The following is a 19,870-nucleotide window of genomic DNA, read 5'->3' as shown; positions in this document are numbered from 1 at the left end:
AAATGATAAAGTTCATTTCATATATCATTCCATCCTACATTCTTTTAAATCATTCAACAATAAAACTCCGTGCCACCATAAAATTCGTTTTATATATATATTTTGATAAATCCATAGATAGATATTTCGTTTCCCTTTTATTTGTGTGTCCGTATAATTTTGTCGAGAATCTACTAGCTCCATAGTTTTCGGTAAACTCTGTTTGCTAAAGCCACCTTTTTGGTACAAATAGGAACAAGATTCCTAAAAGTGAAATATCGAAAACACAGTTACAGTTTTTCTCTTTCAACTAAATTAACCGAACTGTTTCAACTTAAATTATAAAACAAAACACCCTATGCCCACGTTTTTCTGCAAAACACTGATCACTCCCCTCATTGCACTGCCACACCACCTGCCTCTGCCATAAAGGGAACAAAACAAGCTTCTGAAACCCCAAAGTTCCCTCTTTAATCCTCTCTCTGTTCACTCGTCAGAACCACACACTTGACACTTGTTCACTCATCACCATGCTCTCCCTAACACCCCCTCACATTCATTGTTTTTTACCACTTTGCCACTGTTACCCTCTACTTCTTTCTCTTCTTCAATGTTGGTTTATTATATCACCCCATCAGGGCCATTATTTCAGCAACCCCTTTTCCACGCCGCACCATTCAAGGGATTTTTCTTTGATTTTCCTTGTTTTCATTTGCTCAGGTTCCTTTTCTTTTTCTCTTTTGGTCTTCTCAGCTTTGTCGTTTCGCATTGTGTGTCTAATGTCAATCTATCGTAGTATCTTCTATAGATATTTTTTTTTTTGGTTTATTAAATATTAAAATTTGAACTGAAGATTCTCTTCTTCTTACCTGTCCTTTTTCTTTCTAATACTGACGGAATGGAAACAGTACATTTTGTTGTTGAGATAAGAACCAACCAACCTCAAAGCCTTAATGGGGTTGCTTTTGGTTCTTGTCTGATGAAAGGTATTTTTTTTTTCCTTTGCTTTTGTTCAGTTTATGATGCTCATTTCCCGCTAGAACTGTCCTGCAAAACTCAGTTGGAAACGAGTTAGCTTTTATCGACATTTAAACAACATTGGTGCTATTTATTTCGTTAAACTTTGCTTTTGGTTGAGTATGACCCCCTAGAGATTTTGTGCTTATCTTCTGGAATAATGTGGTTTATTACTTTATTGGGTTGTTTTTCATTTTATTCCTTGTTTCCTCTTTTTTGTGCCAACTGTTTTCTTTTATAATTTGTCCTTTGGCTGTTGTTTCTCTTCTAGGTTGGTTTGCACTGTTGTTTCACGTGGGTTCTGGTTATGCAAGAGTGAGGCAGTGATGGATGGTAGGAGGCATTCTGTTGACATTCCTATTTCCAAAACTCTCGTGGCACTGAGGAGACTAAGGTCATTGAGGGATCCATCAACTAATGGTATTAGCACACTCTCTCCTTTGATTGATGATGGAGATTGGGAGAATGGTTCTAGCAACGGGGTTTCTCTGAGTTTGAGGTTTCTGAATGCTTCTTGTGCTGGTGATTGTGATGATAATGGTCTTTCTTCATCAAATAGTTTAGATTTTAAGGATAAAAAAGAGCAGGACACTGCTGAGTTTGAAATGGACACGTTGAACTCTAAGATGAACTACTGTGGGATTGGGATCTCATTTCAGGAAAGTCACCAAGATGATGGATTAGTTTACGCTGATGCTAAGGAGCAAGGTAAATCACCAAAAGAAAGCTTTTGTAGCAACCATGAAGGTAGAGGATTGGATTTGGTTTCCATCATGCCTCCTTGTGATCATTTGAAGGATGGGGAGTCATGCTATTATTCAACTGCATTAAGGGTAGATCACTCTAAGTCAGCAAGAAAATCACTACGTAAGAATCAAGTGAGACCATCTGAAGTGATGGGTGATATTTTAAGCCATGTAGGAAGTCAACAATGCCTTTCTGTTCGTGATGCTTTTTCAACTCGTAGCGCCTCAGAACTTAACACTCAAGATGTTGATGTTTTAGATAATTCCCTTGGATGTGGATTAAGGAGTTGTTGGTTAAAGTCACCAAGGTTTAGAGAATCAAATCATTATTCTGAAATAGAAGACCTTCCCTTGATATTGCATCGTGTTAATGAGACAGATCTAAGTGGACATAGAAACATGAGACATATTGGCGGCGAAACTAGTCCAACTTTGGAAACTCCTAGAAGTTTATCTATGAAATTCAAGCCAAAATCTTTCAGTGATTTGGTTGGACAAAATGTGATAGGAAAGTCTCTTTTGGGTGCTATCTCTAGAGGAAGGATATCATCATTTTATCTCTTCCATGGACCACGCGGCACAGGCAAGACCTCTGCTTCTAGGATATTTGCTGCTGCACTGAATTGCCTCTCTCCTTTGGAGCAAAAGCCTTGTGATCTGTGTAGAGAATGTGTTTTGTTCTTTTCTGGAAGAAGTAAAAATGTTAAGGAAGTGGATTCTTTGAGAATCAATCGGGCAGACAAGGTTAAATCTCTTGTTAAGCATGCATGCATTCCACCGGTTTCCTCACGTTTTAAGGTGTTCATTGTTGATGAGTGTCAGTTATTGCATGGGGAAACATGGGCTTGTCTTTTGAATAGCCTCGAGAATGTTTCTCAACATGTGGTTTTTTTGATGATCACACCTGATCTGGATAAGCTTCCTCGGAGTGCAGTTTCCAGAGCCCAGAGGTATCACTTTGCAAAGATTAAAGATGCTGACATTGCAAGAAGATTGGAAAAAATTTGTGTTGAAGAAGGCCTTGAATCTGAACAAGTTGCTTTGGACTTTATTGCTGCTAGATCCTGTGGTTCTCTTAGGGATGCTGAAACTATGCTTGATCAACTGAGTTTGCTTGGTAAAAAAATTACTATTTCCTTAGTCCACGAGCTTGTAAGTGTTATGCTTTGTTCTTAAAAATATGTCCTTGATATTGTCTTCATTTTTTATAGCATTTAGTTGATTTGTTATTCTGCAGATGGGGGTCATTTCTGATGATGAATTGCTTGATTTGCTTGACCTGGCTTTATCATCTGACACTTCAAATACAGTTATAAGAGCCAGGGAACTTGTCAGTACAAGGATAGATCCTGTACAACTTATATCACAGTTGGCAAATCTTATTATGGACATTCTTGCAGGGAAATCTGAACTTGGTGGTTCTGAAATCAGAAGAAAATTTTGTAATAGATATACCTGTAAGTGCTTTAAAATTAATATAATATATCCATTTTAGCTTTAACCTAATATTTTGGCCTTGTTATTTTGTTTGCTGTCCATACTTATGTTTCACCTTGCAAGTGCCATGCTGCTTTCTGTTGTCTGACTTGGTTATTGTATCTGCCATAGCGGAAGCAGACCTACAGAAACTAAGTCATGCATTAAGAATACTGTCTGAAACAGAGAAGCAGTTGAGAATTTCCAAGAATCAAACAACATGGTTCACTGCAGCTCTTCTACAGTTAAGCTCCGTAGAATATTCATCTGAGGATACAAACAATACAAAGTTGTGTACACGAGCTGCATCAAATAGAGGTTTTTTTTTTCTCATGTTATTTTTTTATTCCCCATCATCCTTAGGGTCTGTGGGGTGGAGCTGGCGGAATTGGTGTGGGTTTGATCAGGTTGAACCATTCTAAGCCTGTCCATAAATGCATACAGATGGTGATAGCTACAGTACATCCCCTAAAGGGGACAGCTTGGAGCATCTTGCTACGACAGGTCAATGTGATGACAAGTCATATATATTAGGAGTACATGAGGATCACAAAGGAACATTGGATTCTATATGGTATAAAGCTACTGAGATGTGTCAATCTAGCAGGCTTAAAACTTTTCTCAGGAAACAGGGGAAGTTGTCTTCAATTTGTATTAATCAAGGTACAAATTGTTCTTTATTACACTTTCTTTTTTGTACATGGACTAAATTTGCATTCATCAACATTTACTGGCATCATTATGTACTATAATCTTTTCCCACTGTTATGGTCAGTTCCTTGTGTTGGTGTTTTGTTGAAAGAAATGCTTGCAATAATCTTTGACACTTTTTTTTTCAATATTTTTATTGGGTTAAATCCCATGTAGGTCCCACTACTAGAGAGCTGCACAATTTTATTTAGTGGGAACTAGATGGAAATTCTTACCATAATAAATATTAAAAAGAGGTTATCAAAAATGTGTTGGTAACATTCCTTTTTTACTAAAAATTTTTTGTTTAGAACTTTTCTTCTTATTGTTTAAGTTGATTTCTCTCGAAGGAGCTGCAGGTATCCTGGGAGTATGAAAATTTCCAATATCAGTTTACAATATTACAGATAGTTTTCCAGCAATAATATTTATGAAAGCATGAGTATAATGGAGATTCAATCTGGCTGCTTTTTGATAATCATGACCCAGTATTTTATGTAAATTACACATATTGCACTCCTCTTTTCTCTAGTTTGACATATTATACTCTTTTGTCATCATAATTCTACTCATGATTTTTGAGAAGAAAAATTATACTTTTATATTTATGAGATGTATCTTCTCTAATACAGTGCGAGTACTATGTACCAATTAATTGAATAGAAAATACTCCAATTTTCAGGCCGTGCGGTTGCTGAGTTGGAGTTCCACCGTCGTGGCTATGTAAGTAGGGCTGAGAAGTCATGGAAGCTTATTGCAAGCTCCCTGCAGTTCATTTTGGGTTGTAACCTCGAGCTTAGAATTAATTATGTACCTTCTAATACTTCGGACTCTAAGTATGCTAAATTGAAGAGGTCGTCCATCAATTTCTTCAGTTGTTCTCGTAGAATCCGCTGGAAATCTTTATCATCTAATGAACTAGGATGCGAATCAGATAATGCTGATTATACCTCTCAAAAGCTCATGATGAAGGATCAAAGTCTAACTTGTTGCTCTGATTGTGCATCTCGAGTGCCACCACTTGAGTCATACCATAGGATGCAAGCTGTGACAACATTGAGATGTAGTGAAGGGAATTTGCTAAGCTCGGGGAAAATGTTTTTCAATAGGTCAGGTCAAGAGCCTCCAAAAATTTCTTGTTCTAGAGTTGATTCTCTCAAGGAAGAGGGGCGTGATTAACATCAAGCTTCATCAACCCTTGATTTCCTTGAACCCGCTGGCTTCATAGAAGGTGGTGTTCTTCATATGCACCACAACAGAAGGATTTTGTTTTACCTATCTCCAAGTTCAAATGTTCTGTGACTTGTAGATATGACCAGGAACCTTGTGTGATTTCCCACAGCTCTAACAACTGCACCATATCTGCTGAGGAGCAGTAGGTTGCTTTTCATCGCAAGCATTATCTTTGTTTTTGACTTTAAATTATATTGTGGAGTTATGTTAATTTAATAGGGCCAGAGCCACTGTTTCCTTTCTATATTTTTTTGACAATGCAATTGTATACCTATGATAATTGGATGTAATCAGCTGAAATCTACATTCAACATGGAGACTGAATTCAAGTATTGAAAACCCATCAGTATATTGTGTTCATCTGATGAGCTAACCTCCAGGGCTCTCCTTGGATTATGATTTGAGTATGTTTGGCATGCTAGAATCATGCCACTTTTCCATGAGAATGAGCATTCATTTGTTTGTTTAAAAAATTCATGGAATTTACATTTCATTTCAAAACTTGATTCTAGACATAGGATTTGCCATTCCTTAATGAGATGGGAATGGGTGGGTCTGGTCATTCCACACAGTATGGAAATTAATACTATAGTACATTTCATATTAATCCATGTACTAAACGTCAAAGACAAATTTGAATTTGAAAAGAATAGATTTCATTCCAAAGCAAGCTAAGTATTGGAGAATGAATAATAACTCCGAATTTCTATTACCTTTTCAATTCAATAAAATTTGGATGTGTACCAAGTATACCCCTAGCGTCCTTGAACTGATGTTTAATGAAGGTGCTTCATGCACATCTTTTGCAGGGAGTTAGAATTATTGGCTACTAGGGAGGATGATGGCCTACTGTAAATTGTGGTCAATCATCCTCTTAGTGAACTCATGATCATGCAAAACTGTGTTGTTGTATTATAATCATTTTCTGACATTATCAAATTTGGAATTCTTTCCTTACTATCTTGGTTTAGTCTTCTTACACTATTTTTTAACTATTAGCGCCTTTAGAATACTTGTTTAACATGGCTTTCTATTCAGTTTCTAGCTCAAACAAAGCGAAGAACCGAGGAAGGAAAGCATATGAGGAACTGTAAGCAGAATCGTTTCCTTGTGAAGCTTGTGGTTTGCTTTGACAATCAAGTGGAATCTGCTTTAGTACATAATAGTGGTGGCTTGTTTCATGTGATATATTGTTTTCTAATTGTATCTTACATGTTTTTTATACCACTGTGTGCTTACAAAAATGATATTGATAAATTATTTATTTAATTTGTATATTGTTGTGGATGCTGGACATTTTTTTTGGTTGAACTTTTTTAAAAGAATATGGCAATTGGCTGGGACTTTTCTTTATTTGGAAGAAACAGTAATGTTGTGACTATGTGTTCTCTTTTGTCGAGTATTGTTGGAGGTAGAGCCTAACAAAAGTAGCATGTTAAAGGGTGCGCGCTTCCCTGCACCAAGGCCAAGTAGCTCAAGACATATAGAACATCATACATTGATGCTTTGGCTGAGCAGAACTGGTTTGAGTTGCATACTAACAAGTTACAGCACAATTTTGCGAGTACATATATTAAATATTGGCAAAACAAGCATATTAGATTTTTCTTGGGATGCTTATTCAAGCTAATGCAACATAGCCTAGTTTCTGATTCAGCAAAACTATTACGTGTTCCTTACGATTTTACAACATGCACAAGCACCCCAAAGTTCCTATTCCAGGAATAAATTGTAAATACAAGAAAAAAAGGCATTATTTACACATCCATTGGTATCAGGCTAACGTAATTAACGCATTAATGAATGTCAAGAAGTTTGGTTGAATGCTAATCAACATAGGGAGAGATATCACTAGCCACAAAGCATCGAAATAATACCCCTATTATTGTGTCATTATCTGGGTATCCACAATTAACTCGCTGACAGTGCTAGAGATTGTCATTTTAATTAAAATGTAATAAAGTAATACTGATTACTCGAGTTTATTCACTGAGTTTGGTTGAAGTTCAATTTTTTTAGGATTAACACTGAATGATACAAGTGGTAGTGATTTGTTTTTCTTAATCAAGTTCAGAGTTTGAATCTTAACTTTAAATATAAAATAAATTATATTGAGAGGAGAAAATTCATCTTTTGTATGCTTTGGAGATTTGTCATCAAGTGGTAGTAATTTATTTTTCTTAATCTAAGTTGTTTAGAGTTTGAATCTTGAAATAAATTATATTGAGAGGAGAAAATTCATCTTGTGTGTTCTAGAGATTAGTCATGGACTTTTGGTGATGAATATTTCATACTTTGACTAAAAAAAATGTTTTAAGTTATAAGTATAGCGGAAAAATCACCTGTCACACAATTTTTTACGCCCTATATACGGTATAAATTCATATTTATTTCTTAAGTCATTTTGAAAGAGTGGACTAAAAAATCATTAGTGAAAAAAGTGTTCCACGTTGTCATATCTACGTCGGTAGTGTCCCATAATGTCGCACCCAACAAAGTAGAAGACGGGACATTTTTTAGATTTCGTGAATTCTATTATGTGGGTTATACAACAATGGATGTGAATTTAGTCATTCTACGATTGTTGACATAACAATCGGTGTATATTAAGGATTATATATCAGTTGTTTAATAACCATTGTAGAAGATTATTTATTATTTATTCAATTGTAGAATCCTTAATAGAAATCGATCCTCGTTATTTTTTTCACTTTTTAAATTGTTTTCACTCTCTTCTTCCTCTGTGGATGTCTTTCTCGTCTTCATTCCTTGTCTCCGTCGTCCTTAAAAAAAAAGTGTAGTTTAATCATCATAGGGCACTAAACTAATTATTATAAATAAATATTCGTGTTCTGACTCATGTTGTAATTAGTTTTCAAATATCAAGATTTTGAGTACGAATTTTGAATTTGATTAAAAAAAATAACGTTGAGAGAGATAATTTTAATACAATCGAAGTTTTAAGAGAGACTAGTTTCTGATAAAATAGTTAGATTTTTTTTTAATATTATGATAAAAAAATTAATTATTACAATAGCTTAATTGTATAAAATTGAACTAAAATATAGTTTAGTTTAGTTAAATTTTCATTTAAAATAGTTAACTTTTTTTTAGTCTAATTCAATTAGGTGAATCAATAGTTTTGTTCGATATAGTTATTGAACATTTTCAATTGTATTTCATGAAATGAAACGAGTTAGCTAGAACTGCGAGACTCAAAATATTTCACCCCAAATCATGAAATGAAATGAGTTTGTTAAAACTTGGAGACTTAAAACATCAATAATGCCTTAAGGGTAAATGCACGACTTCACTATGTTAAAAGAATAACGGACTTGGTTCGTCAAACAGGCCACGCAACCAAGTTTGAAAATTCCAAACTTGCCTGTTGAATCCAGGAACATAGTTCCAATATACTTGGTTCAATTGTATTTTTTAATGTTTTTACTTTCTCAAAATTAAAATAAGTTTATTTTTAATTTCTCAAATTTAAAATTCTTACTTTTAATCTTATAATTTTTAAAAAAATTATTTTAAGTTTTTTAACTCATAAATATACAGTATTAAATGAGTTTAATGTGATATTTTTATTAGTAGGAATATATAATAATATTTGACAAATTTTCTAACAAAATATCAATATAAAGATTAAAACAATTTTTTTTTGAAATTATAAAAATTAAAAAATTTAATTTTTAATTTTAGAGACTAAAAATAAATTTATTTTAAATTTGAGGGACTAAAAGTATTTTTTAAAATTATCATATGAACGTGAGATGATGAAAGCCTTTAGCCAACTAAAATGTGTTTTTAACAGAAAGTGATCCTGCATTTAAAAAAAATACTTAAGCCTTTTATGCTCCAAGTCTTTTGTTCTTTTACTCATCAAAATAATTTGATATATATATATATAAAAAATACAAAAGTGTGACTCGAAATGATTTTTGCATTTAATAAATAATTATAATTCATCCATCAAATTAATATTAATCATTTATGATGGAAGATTTGTGTTGCTTGAATTATAATATAAATAAGCGTATAAAATTGTAACACATTCAAATAAAAGAGTAAAAATAATAAAATTTAATACGTAGAGATAAATTTATTGATAATGCTTTTTTGTAGTTTTTTTATTTATTTATAATAATAAAGATTCTTTTTAGTTCTAACTGTCATTCATATAATTATATTTTAATATCAAACATAATTTTACTATAACAAAAAAAATATATATATATATATATATATATATATATATAAAATTAATAATTTAAAATTAATTTATATTCATATATAATTTTTACTGACTAGATATTATTTTTTATATACAACTAATTGATTAAACTTCTAACAATATACTTAAATAGTATATAATATCATTATGCATTGTCATTCACATGATTCCTTAGAAAATGGGGATGTACGTATGTATATACGCGTATACCAGTAGAACACGACTCCTTGTGAAAACAAAAATACGTAACAGTAGATGTTCCCGGACAACGGCGAGGATCCTAGGGAAGGCACTAGGTAAGCATAGGTTTAGGGTTCATAATCAGAGCACAACAACGAGGGCATGGGTGGCACATGATTAAGATTGGGATTAGCCTCTCGCGCCAAGGCCACGTGTAAAGAAAAGGAACAACAATACTTACTTTCTTTTATTATTACATAAATATTAAATAAATATATATCTATTTTTAATATAAACAAATTTCAACTCCATTTCATTTATCTAAAATTTAAAGCCAAGAACTATTTTTTTTTTTTTTTAAAATATACGTGAGATTTTATTTTATTTTTTTAACAGAGGGAATAGTTGAATAGAATTATAGGCCCAAACCCAAAAACCTCGCCCATTGGTGACGTGTACAGGTAACCGTAGCCTCCCTATATAAACATTCTCTTTTGGCAGCCAATCTTTTTCGTTCTCATCCATTTCTCTTCTCTCTCGCCTCTCACTTTCCACCGATTCACTTCCTCACACTCACTCCGATTGAACGCACAACGCCGCCTCCTCGTTTAGGGTTTTACTTCCCAACTTCCTTCCTCTCCCGATCTTCTACGCGACACCGTCCCTCGCTTCGATTCATACAATCCGCTTGCTTCTCCTGTCTTGGCTCGAGATCCGGGCCAAGCACAGAGGAATCCGATTCTGATTTGCATTTTGTAGTCACCGGTTCGTATTCTTCACCTCTCTTTTGCGTTTTTCTTTCCATTTTATTTGGCGATGTGATTTATTGGCATGCTGTTACTGTTATGTTTGGACTTGGAAGTAAAACGAGGCGCTGTGTTTTGTGCTTACAGTGTTAAGTGACGCGTGGCAAAGCTGAAAATGCTTGAGCCTTAGAGATGTAGTTTTTCATAATGTTTTTCTATCTGCTATTATTAGAGTCAAAGCATATTTCGTATTTGGCTATGTGCATTGGTTTCGTTTGTGTTTGAGAGTGTTTTTAATTCGCTGGGGGAAATTGCAGTGGTTTTGAACTGTAGCGCGCTTAATATAGCATTGTATTTTGAGTTACGCTGTTATTGACGAAGTAGTGGACTTGACTGGTGAACGTGTCTGTAGGTTTGGCTTGTTTTTGCGCTTTGTGTAAATGGCTTCGAGTGAGGGGTTTCTGACCGATGGGCAGAGGGAGTTGCTAAAAATTGCTAGTCAAAATGCGGAGAATCTGTCTTCATCGCCGAAGTCTCCGTCGTCGTTGCTTGCTGACCATCATGTAAAAGCCCCTGCTGGTGGTAAGGCACAAACCGCAGGGATAGCTGTGCGGCATGTGCGTCGGTCACACTCGGGAAAGTATGTACGGGTGAAGAAGGGTGAGTTGGTGTCCTTCATATGTTTTATACTGGATGGATTATCTATGCTATGTGTATCACTTGTGTGATGCTCTGTTGAGCCAGTTACATGAAATAGATATGCTTAGGCTGTTTGGTTTATTGAGATGGTTTTAGAAGAAAGTTTAATATGTACTCAGACAATTGGTCAACCGGTTTTTGGATCTTCAAATTTTTGTTGGATTTAGCTAATTGGGGAGATGAGTAATTTTTTAACTGTTGCTCGTTGCATGAAGCTAATGGTTTACTTTTTTCTTTGCAAATATTGCATATTTGCTTGCTGGTCCTCTATGAAATTTTTGGAATTATGACTGTAGGTTGGTAGAATGTCGAATTTAACAATGTTATGATCTGCGTGGCATGATTTAGCCTCACCTATGAGAACCAATATATAGATAGAAGTTTTGTCTAGCCAGGGTAGCTCTATTGAGGTTAATTATTATTGCATCATATATGGTGATTGGTAAATGGCTGCTAGTATTAGGGTATTGATTGGGAACTGGGCCTGTGATTTATGAGAGTTGGCTGGCTTCCCATCATTTTTGAAGGTGGAAGGTTGTGCACTAATTTCAAAAGTGAAGTGCCTAGTTAACTATTTTCTTATAGCAAAATTTTTTCCTGCTTACATGGTGCCATTCTTATTGATTGCAAGGCATATATGAATGCAACACAAGATTGGATTTTTGTTAGCTTTTAACAATGAAAAAAATATATTGCAATTACATTCAGAAGTTACTAAATCTGGCTATTGCATTTTACTTTGATAATCTTTTATATCCCTTGTGTTTTTTTTTTTATTTTATATTTTATATTTTGTTAATTTTCATTATATTAAGCTTTTTGATCTAAGAGAAGTGCTAGCAATACACTTTCTGACGCACTTGTAATATACTTTCTACTATTGGTTGAAAATTGAATTTTGTTGGAACTTGTTAAACAAGGAGTGAGGCTAATATAATTTTGTGATTTCTAATAAATTTCAACCGATAATAAATAATGTGTTCAAAATAGCGTGTTACGAGCATTTCTTCTAAACAGAACTGGCATGTGGACTCAACCATGTATTCAGCCTATAGTTTTACATGTTTGAATTATTCTTATTTTGGGAAATTAATCTTTTTACCCAGCATTTTTAGGGAGATAAAAGATTATTTTCCCAGAAATAACTTTTCCCAAAAGTGTTCATTAATCTGTTTGGTATGCATATCATGCAAAGTACCTATGTTGACTTTTATGAACTAATTAAAACAGGTCTGCATGATATGACCAAGTAAATTTTTTGTGGTTCTGACTGATGATTTTTGTTTTTTTTTATTTTGGGTTCAAGATTAAGATTCTAGTTGGTGATGTTGAGCTTTCCTTGCTATGCAGCTTTCTCTTGAAATATCAATGTCTAATGGTGGTATCTGCTTTTGGGTTTATAATGGTCTTCATTTGAGAATTTGATGTTTTTTATCTTGGGGATGCAGATGGTGCTGGTGGTAAAGGCACCTGGGGAAAATTGCTTGATACAGATATTATTTCTCACATAGACCGAAATGATCCAAATTATGACAGCGGTGAGGTAAGTTATCTTCCCCTGGTTTGTTGGTAGTTTTTGGCAACATTTGTCATGTAACACTAGCTGCTAACTTGATAAATGCTTGTAATAGCAGAGTAGACTGTAGTTCTTTCTTTCCTTTTAATTTAATTTCTTTTAAACTGTATTTGTTGCCTGCTTTATGTTTTCTATTATTATTTTTGTGACTATTACACACTCTTGCTTTTTACAGGAACCTTATCAGCTGGTTGGATCTACTGTGACTGACCCCTTGGATGAATTCAAGAAAGCAGTGGTATCCATCATAGAAGAATATTTCAGTAATGGGGATGTCGAATTGGCAGCATCTGACCTCAGAGAACTTGGCTCAAGTGAATACTATCCATACTTCATCAAACGCCTTGTGTCCATGGCAATGGACAGGCATGATAAGGAGAAAGAGATGGCTTCTGTTCTGCTTTCAGCATTGTATGCTGATGTCATCAGTCCTGCACAGATTAGGGACGGGTTTTTTATGCTTCTTGAATCTGCTGATGATCTTGCTGTGGATATACTGGATGCAGTTGACATTCTTGCATTATTCTTGGCACGTGCTGTTGTTGATGATATTCTTCCTCCAGCTTTTCTTACCAGGGCAAAGAAGGCTCTTCCAGAATCTTCAAAGGGAGTTCAGGTAATCCAGACTGCTGAAAAGAGTTATCTCTCTGCACCACACCATGCAGAACTTGTGGAAAGGCGATGGGGTGGTAGCACTCACATAACTGTTGAGGAAGTGAAGAAGAAGATAGCTGATTTACTTAGAGAATATGTGGATAGTGGTGACACATTGGAAGCCTGTAGGTGTATACGTGAGTTAGGGGTTTCATTCTTCCATCATGAGGTTGTTAAGAGGGCTCTGATACTTGCCATGGAGATTCGTTCAGCAGAACCTCTAATGTTGAAGTTATTAAAAGAAGCAGCAGAAGAAGGGCTTGTTAGTTCCAGCCAGATGGTGAAAGGGTTTTCTCGTTTGGCAGAATCCCTAGATGATCTTGCTCTTGATATTCCATCAGCCAAAGCCTTGTTTCAGTCATTTGTCCCCAAGGCAATATCTGAAGGATGGCTTGATGCTTCACTTACCAAACCTGCAGCTGAAGATGGGGAAATCCAAGTTGAAGATGAGAAAGTGAGGAAGTACAAAAAGGAAGCTGTAACTATCATTCATGAATATTTTCTTTCTGATGACATTCCTGAACTGATTCGAAGTCTTGAAGATCTTGGAGCACCTGAATACAACCCAATATTTTTGAAGAAGCTAATAACTCTTGCTATGGACCGAAAGAACAGAGAAAAGGAAATGGCATCTGTACTGCTATCTGCTCTTCATATAGAGATCTTCTCAACGGAGGATATAGTTAACGGTTTTGTCATGCTTCTGGAAAATGCAGAAGATACAGCACTGGATATATTGGATGCTTCAAAAGAGCTTGCTCTGTTTTTAGCTCGAGCTGTTATTGATGATGTATTGGCCCCGCTGAATTTGGAAGAAATTGGCAGCAGGTTACCACCAAAATGCAGTGGCAGCGAAACCGTGCGCATGGCTCGATCACTCATTGCTGCTCGTCATGCTGGGGAGAGGCTATTGAGATGCTGGGGTGGAGGGACTGGATGGGCTGTGGAGGATGCTAAGGACAAGATCATGAAGCTGTTGGAGGAGTACGAAAGTGGTGGGGTTGTGAGTGAAGCATGCCAGTGTATCCGTGACTTGGGAATGGCTTTCTTTAACCATGAGGTAGTGAAGAAAGCTTTGATTATGGCCATGGAGAAAAAGAATGATCGGATGCTAGATCTACTGCAGGAATGCTTCAGTGAGGGCCTGATCACCATTAATCAGATGACTAAAGGTTTCACCCGTATAAAGGATGGTCTTGATGATCTGGCTCTGGACATTCCAAACGCAAAGGAGAAATTTAGCTTCTATGTGGAGCATGCTCAGGCCAAGGGCTGGCTTCTACCATCATTTGATTCGCCTGCGGCAGATGTCTGAGTCTAATTATCCCCACCCTGCCAGCAGCTTTTTGAGGACGTTTGTGTCTTATTGTTTCTCTCTCGTGTGTCCTTTAGCTCCCACTGAATAGTGCATATGGATAAATGGATAAATCGGGACCCTTGTACTTCTCTCGTCATCCTTTTTATTTCAGCACTGACAGAGTTTCATGTTATCTCAGCCATTGTATAAAGTTGGTCTTATTCCATTAACAGCATTTTAGGATGATGTTGGTTGCATCAACGAGGTATTTCAGCATTGATTTTCGCTTTTCATTTTTTCAATTCTTCGGCTATGGCATCGTCGCCGTTTCTCCCTTCTTTTTTCTCTTTTACTCCCTAATATTTGAATTATTTTATTCAAATAAATTAAGTTTTCCGTTTTTAATGTAATATTAATTGTTTTTCAAATTTGTTTCCTATGAATTATATTAGTATTAATGCATTTGAGAGAGGGAGATTATTTTAGTCAAATTATATTAAAATAATGTATTTATTATTTATTATTATTCTCAATATGTATATAAAAAAATCTAAATCTCTCCCTGTGTACCCAATAAAAACCTAAATCTCCAGTTATATTGAGATAACTCTAACCTGCTGTTATACCGAGACGTATAGGGTATATTTAAGCTATTCAAGTTTGTCTCTTCAATAACAGCACTTTTGGGATTGGTTTAAAAGTTGAAAAACAATTTTTCTAAAATAAACTTTCATACTATACGTGACTTGCTTGTATTTTGCGGGTAAGTGTGTAGTTAGACAAGTGTTGATATAATTGCGTGACTTGCAAGTATTTTGCGGGTAAGTGTGTATTTAGACAAGTGTTGATGTAATTGAGTATAGATGAACGTGATTTTATATTATTGATTATGGTTAAAATTGATAAAATAACCTAATTTACTAATTTTTGTTTGGAATAAATATATTGGAAAAGTTTTTTTCTTTTTTTTGAAAATCGGTCTTTTTTACACAATACTTTAAAACTAACAATCAAGACTAATTTGTGTTTGTGGGAAGTGCGTGTGTGATTTCTGTGAATTAAATATTATTTTTACATGTGATAATTAGACATAAGAGTAACAGGTTGACTTTCTGGGTGTTAAAACAAATCATATAACTATTGTGCCAAGAGAGAGTTATTTATAAGTAATTCTCAACCATTTTAAATGAGTCTTACTGTGCCACGTTATTCATAAGTAACTTATATAATATTTTCAATTTTTGTTCCAATAAAAATTGCTTATAAGCATCCTTATTTTTTTTACAATTCATACTACACTTTTTGATACCTCACATTACACTTTATGATAAATTTTTGACATCATGTTTTGTTTTGTTTATTATTTTTTTTTTTTTCTTTTATGCACGTCTCAATGTCTCACTTTTCACTCTTTCACTCTCAACGTCTTTCAATGTCTCATTCTTCACTCACGCTCCACTCACTCTCTTCACTCGCGCGCGGAGGGGTTGCGGAGGCTGAGGGGTCACCGGCGGACGAGGTTCGCGGGCAGAGGGGTTGCGAGCAGAGTGGTTCGCGGCTAGAGGGGTTCGCGCGCGCGGGCGGGTTTCGCGGTCGGAGGGGTTCGCGGCCGGGGGGGTTTCGCGGCCGAAGGAAATCTTGCAAGAAATCTAATAATGTGTGGATGGAAAGTGTTCTTATTTATTACTTCTTTTCCTATTTATAAAATATAGTTTAAAATAATTATTTATTTCTTTATATGAGATTTAATTTATAATATTTGATGTATTAATTATTTTAAGACTAAAATATCTCTAATTAAAATATATTTTTTAATTTGATGAAATGCATTAATTATAGACTCTTTAAAATATATGTATTTTAATTGGTCATGAGGATAAATAATAGTATTAATTATGAGATAAGTAGTATAGACTGTGCATTTTAATTGGTAAAGAGATACATGAATATTTATTAAGAGAAATAAAAGTTCAACAAGGGTAGTTTAAAAAAAAATGAATTTATTGTTATCTACTAAATTAACTACTTTTCTTAATCTTAGTAAATTAAATATTTATGTGTTGTTTTATAGGAACAAAGGTAGTAGTTTAATTTAATAGAAAGGAAATAAAGGTAATTTAGTTTGAAGGAAAGAAAAAGAAAAAAGATACAAATAATACTATCTCCAATCCTTATTATAAGTAACAAATTAAATTTTTCTTTGGTCTTATTTATAAGCAACAAATCATCAGTTTTTAAAATTACTTAAGGTTAAATATCTTTTATACCATTCATTTATTATTAACTCTATTTACTACGTATTCACTTACAACTAACATTAAATGTAACAACCACTTAAAGTAAATAGTATATTTGGAACGAAACTTAAATTTATGATAAATAATTAAAAGTAATTATATTAATTATTTTTTGTTAATGTTAATGATTTGTCCTGTGTTGTTTATGATTAGAACCCGAGGTAGTATATTATGATATCCAATAATAATAGAGGGAATTGGAGATTAAAATAAAAGCATATTTAGACATTTTTTAACTGTTTTTTTTTCCTTTTCAATAAAGATTGGATTCAATAATCAATATTGATTTTAAAAAAAAAAAACTATCCTTTAGTCAAGAGAAGGATTAAACTTCTTTAATATCTATTTAAGAGGTTGACCTCTCCTAACAACTTTTTTTTTTCCCTATACATGATGCAAGAATCAAATTTCTAACCACGTGCTTAAAGGACAAACTTATTTACTAACCATATCACACTTTGTTAGTTCAATATTGATGGTTAATGAAATCCTTATTATGTAAATTATTAAGATGAAATTTCAACTTTAATTAAACAATAACTTCAAAAGTACTTATGAAAATTCATATAAGTTTTGTCAAAAATAAAATTTAAAGTAATTTATCTACTTTGTGTTCTTTTAGAACAGTGTATATGAGTATAACTTGATTGGATGAGTGAGTGCGAAGTAATATTTTTGGATGAATAAAGGGTTAATAGAGTTCTATCGTGATAGTTCTCACATGCAAACACTTTGATACTTGAGGCATATTAAGCTATGATAATTTTTAGAGTTTACAGTTATGGTGTTTATATATTGGATTTTTTGAAAAATTCAAATTGAATCAAACTGATCCATTTTATAAAAGTGAATTGATTAACCATTTATTTTATAAAGTGAATCAATTCAATTTTTTAAAAATATGGATTAGATTTTTTTAAATTGGGTCAATTCAATGTAGTATAATTATTTATTTTATAATCATATATGGATCGATCTTTTTTTTAAAAATCAAACCCATTACTTAATAAAAATAGATTAGATAATCGAACTGGTTTTGTAAAGTAGATTGATTTGAATTTGAGAGAAGTTATCTTGAAAATTTGTTATGTTTCATGTCATTATGATATTGTTTAGATTTAAATATTTTATTGATTTTTTTTAGAAAGATGATAACATTTGAATTATATATCACAATTTAGTTTTATAAGAAATATAAACCTATGTATATGAATAATTTTATTATGAGCATAGAGGTTTTACAACAATGGTATCAAAATTACACCCAAAAACACACAAAAGATTGAGATCTTGTTTGATGAAAAAATACATTTTATGATTTGATAATATACAATTCAAAACCTTTTAGTGTAATGAAGTTTTGGTCAAGCTTTGAAAATGAAAAATGGACTACTATGAATGAGAGAATGAACTTAAATGTTAATAATAAAAGGTTATGAGCACAATTCAGTTACCTCATGATCCTAAAATTAAGTGCAACATATTAAAGGAGACAACACAAAAAATCTTGTGGGATAAGTTCATGAGTATTTATGTGTCTAAATCTTTGATTAGTCTATTTTTGTTTGAAAATAAAGTTGTATCAACTAAAAATAAAGATGAGAAGAAATCTCCAAGATCAAACCAATAATTTTAACCAACTAATATATCAAATTGTTAAATGCAAAGGAAAAAATATTTAAATAAAAAAATAATGTTATTCTTGGTGTTACAATCAACTTCTTGCCATCTTTTAGTTCAGATATTGCTTATAAAAAATCAAAAAATCAAGAATAATCAGACTCAAAGTGAAAATATGTATAAAAAAAATCCGTCCAACAAACATTTAGTTTGTTTGATTTCACATTACAATTGTGATTTTCACATCTCGAACATGAAAAAAATAAACAATAATTATAGTTTTTACATTCCAAATATGACTTTTTCATACCAAGTTTAAAAACATACTACAATTAATAGTTTCATATAAAATATTTATAATTATGTGTTTTTAAAAAATTAGAAAATATATAATAAAAAATATATTTATACAAAAAAAAATAATCCTTCTTTTAAATATCAAAATTACAAATGTCATTTTACATGTCACCGAAAATTGTTTTCTCAAATTTTTCATATGGTCAAATTTTCTTAGTGGTGTGCCTAAATTTGTGTGATCGATGCTAGAACTAGAACCATGTTAAAGCCTGATAAACTATGCTAATAAAAAAAAAAACCAGAAAAAGAGAGAGAGAGAGAGTAATATACTGATGAAAAAGAAAACATTTACAATTCGCTTCAAAATTAAAAATTGTGCAATTCTTATATAATGTTCCTAACTCGTAACATTATGAAAAGTTAATATTTAATTTTTAATTCGCAAATGAATATAATTGAGAGACTAATAATATTATTTGATTATAAATGTAATTATGTGTATCTTTTAAAATAATAATAATAACAATATATTATAAAAATTATTAAAAGAGAAATAGTTTATATTTAAATATTTTATTTAAAAGGAGAAAAAATATAATTATTTCCACAAAAAAACTATAAAATAAAAATAGAATATTTGTCTACAAAGAATTAGAAAACTATTATCTTAAAAATAAAAATATATAAGATAATAAATATTTTATCAAAGATAAAAAATAATAACTTAAATTTCATTTATTTCTATAATTAACTATTATAAAACGGATAAATTCATTAAAAAAAAAGGGATAAATTGTTTTAAACCTAAAAAACAAACAAAAAGACTGATTTTTTTTGTTTGGCAAATTATCTACGTTTAAGACGCACAGGATTAAAGATAGAAAAGAGTGTCTTGGCATTAAAAAATATAATAGACGATACTAAATTGAAAAGGAAGAAAATATAGAGGACCAAAATTCCCCTCAGTTTGTAGGTTCCTTCTTCTTTAAAATAGGATAACGACGAAGTTGAATGAAGTGATCAATCCTCTTTAAAAAAATAAAATAAGAGAATGGTGAATTTTTTTAATTATTATAATAATGATCATGTACTAGCTCTGCAATAGTCGGAGCAAGGGAGAAATTAT

At 32.8% G+C, this 19,870-nt stretch overlaps 2 protein-coding genes across 5 annotated transcripts; both read left to right on the top strand.

The window, feature by feature from the left end:
* The first annotated feature begins 278 nt into the window (after positions 1-278).
* On the top strand, positions 279-6,416 carry LOC109799968 (protein STICHEL-like 2). Of its 4 annotated transcripts, XR_002239917.3 has the most exons (7): positions 282-699; positions 1,268-2,894; positions 2,980-3,199; positions 3,351-3,536; positions 3,663-3,881; positions 4,591-5,283; positions 6,180-6,416. XR_002239917.3 is itself a non-coding variant. In XM_029271572.2 (6 exons), the coding sequence occupies exons 1-6, from the start codon at positions 590-592 to the stop codon at positions 5,085-5,087; spliced, it is 2,850 nt and encodes a 949-aa protein (XP_029127405.1). In that variant the 5' UTR covers positions 279-589; the 3' UTR covers positions 5,088-5,501. The 4 variants fall into 4 exon arrangements, 3 of the variants coding, with proteins under 3 accessions (XP_029127405.1, XP_020216226.1, XP_020216227.1); XM_029271572.2 differs by lacking the exon at positions 6,180-6,416 and having other exon boundaries at positions 279-699; positions 3,360-3,536; positions 4,591-5,501; XM_020360637.3 differs by lacking the exon at positions 6,180-6,416 and having other exon boundaries at positions 4,591-5,501.
* Positions 6,417-10,063: 3,647 nt separating this feature from the next.
* LOC109800135 (MA3 DOMAIN-CONTAINING TRANSLATION REGULATORY FACTOR 1) lies at positions 10,064-14,832 on the top strand. Its single transcript, XM_020360847.3, has 4 exons — positions 10,064-10,323; positions 10,717-10,964; positions 12,452-12,546; positions 12,755-14,832. Exons 2-4 carry the CDS (start codon positions 10,745-10,747, stop codon positions 14,546-14,548), a joined length of 2,109 nt encoding a protein of 702 aa, XP_020216436.2. The 5' UTR covers positions 10,064-10,323; positions 10,717-10,744; the 3' UTR covers positions 14,549-14,832.
* Positions 14,833-19,870: the final 5,038 nt, after the last annotated feature.

This window comes from Cajanus cajan, chromosome 5 (assembly GCF_000230855.2).
Source record: "Cajanus cajan strain Asha chromosome 5, NIPB_CcT2T_4, whole genome shotgun sequence".
Classification (NCBI taxonomy): domain Eukaryota; kingdom Viridiplantae; phylum Streptophyta; class Magnoliopsida; order Fabales; family Fabaceae; genus Cajanus; species Cajanus cajan.
This window is presented reverse-complemented; position numbering and strand designations above follow the sequence as displayed.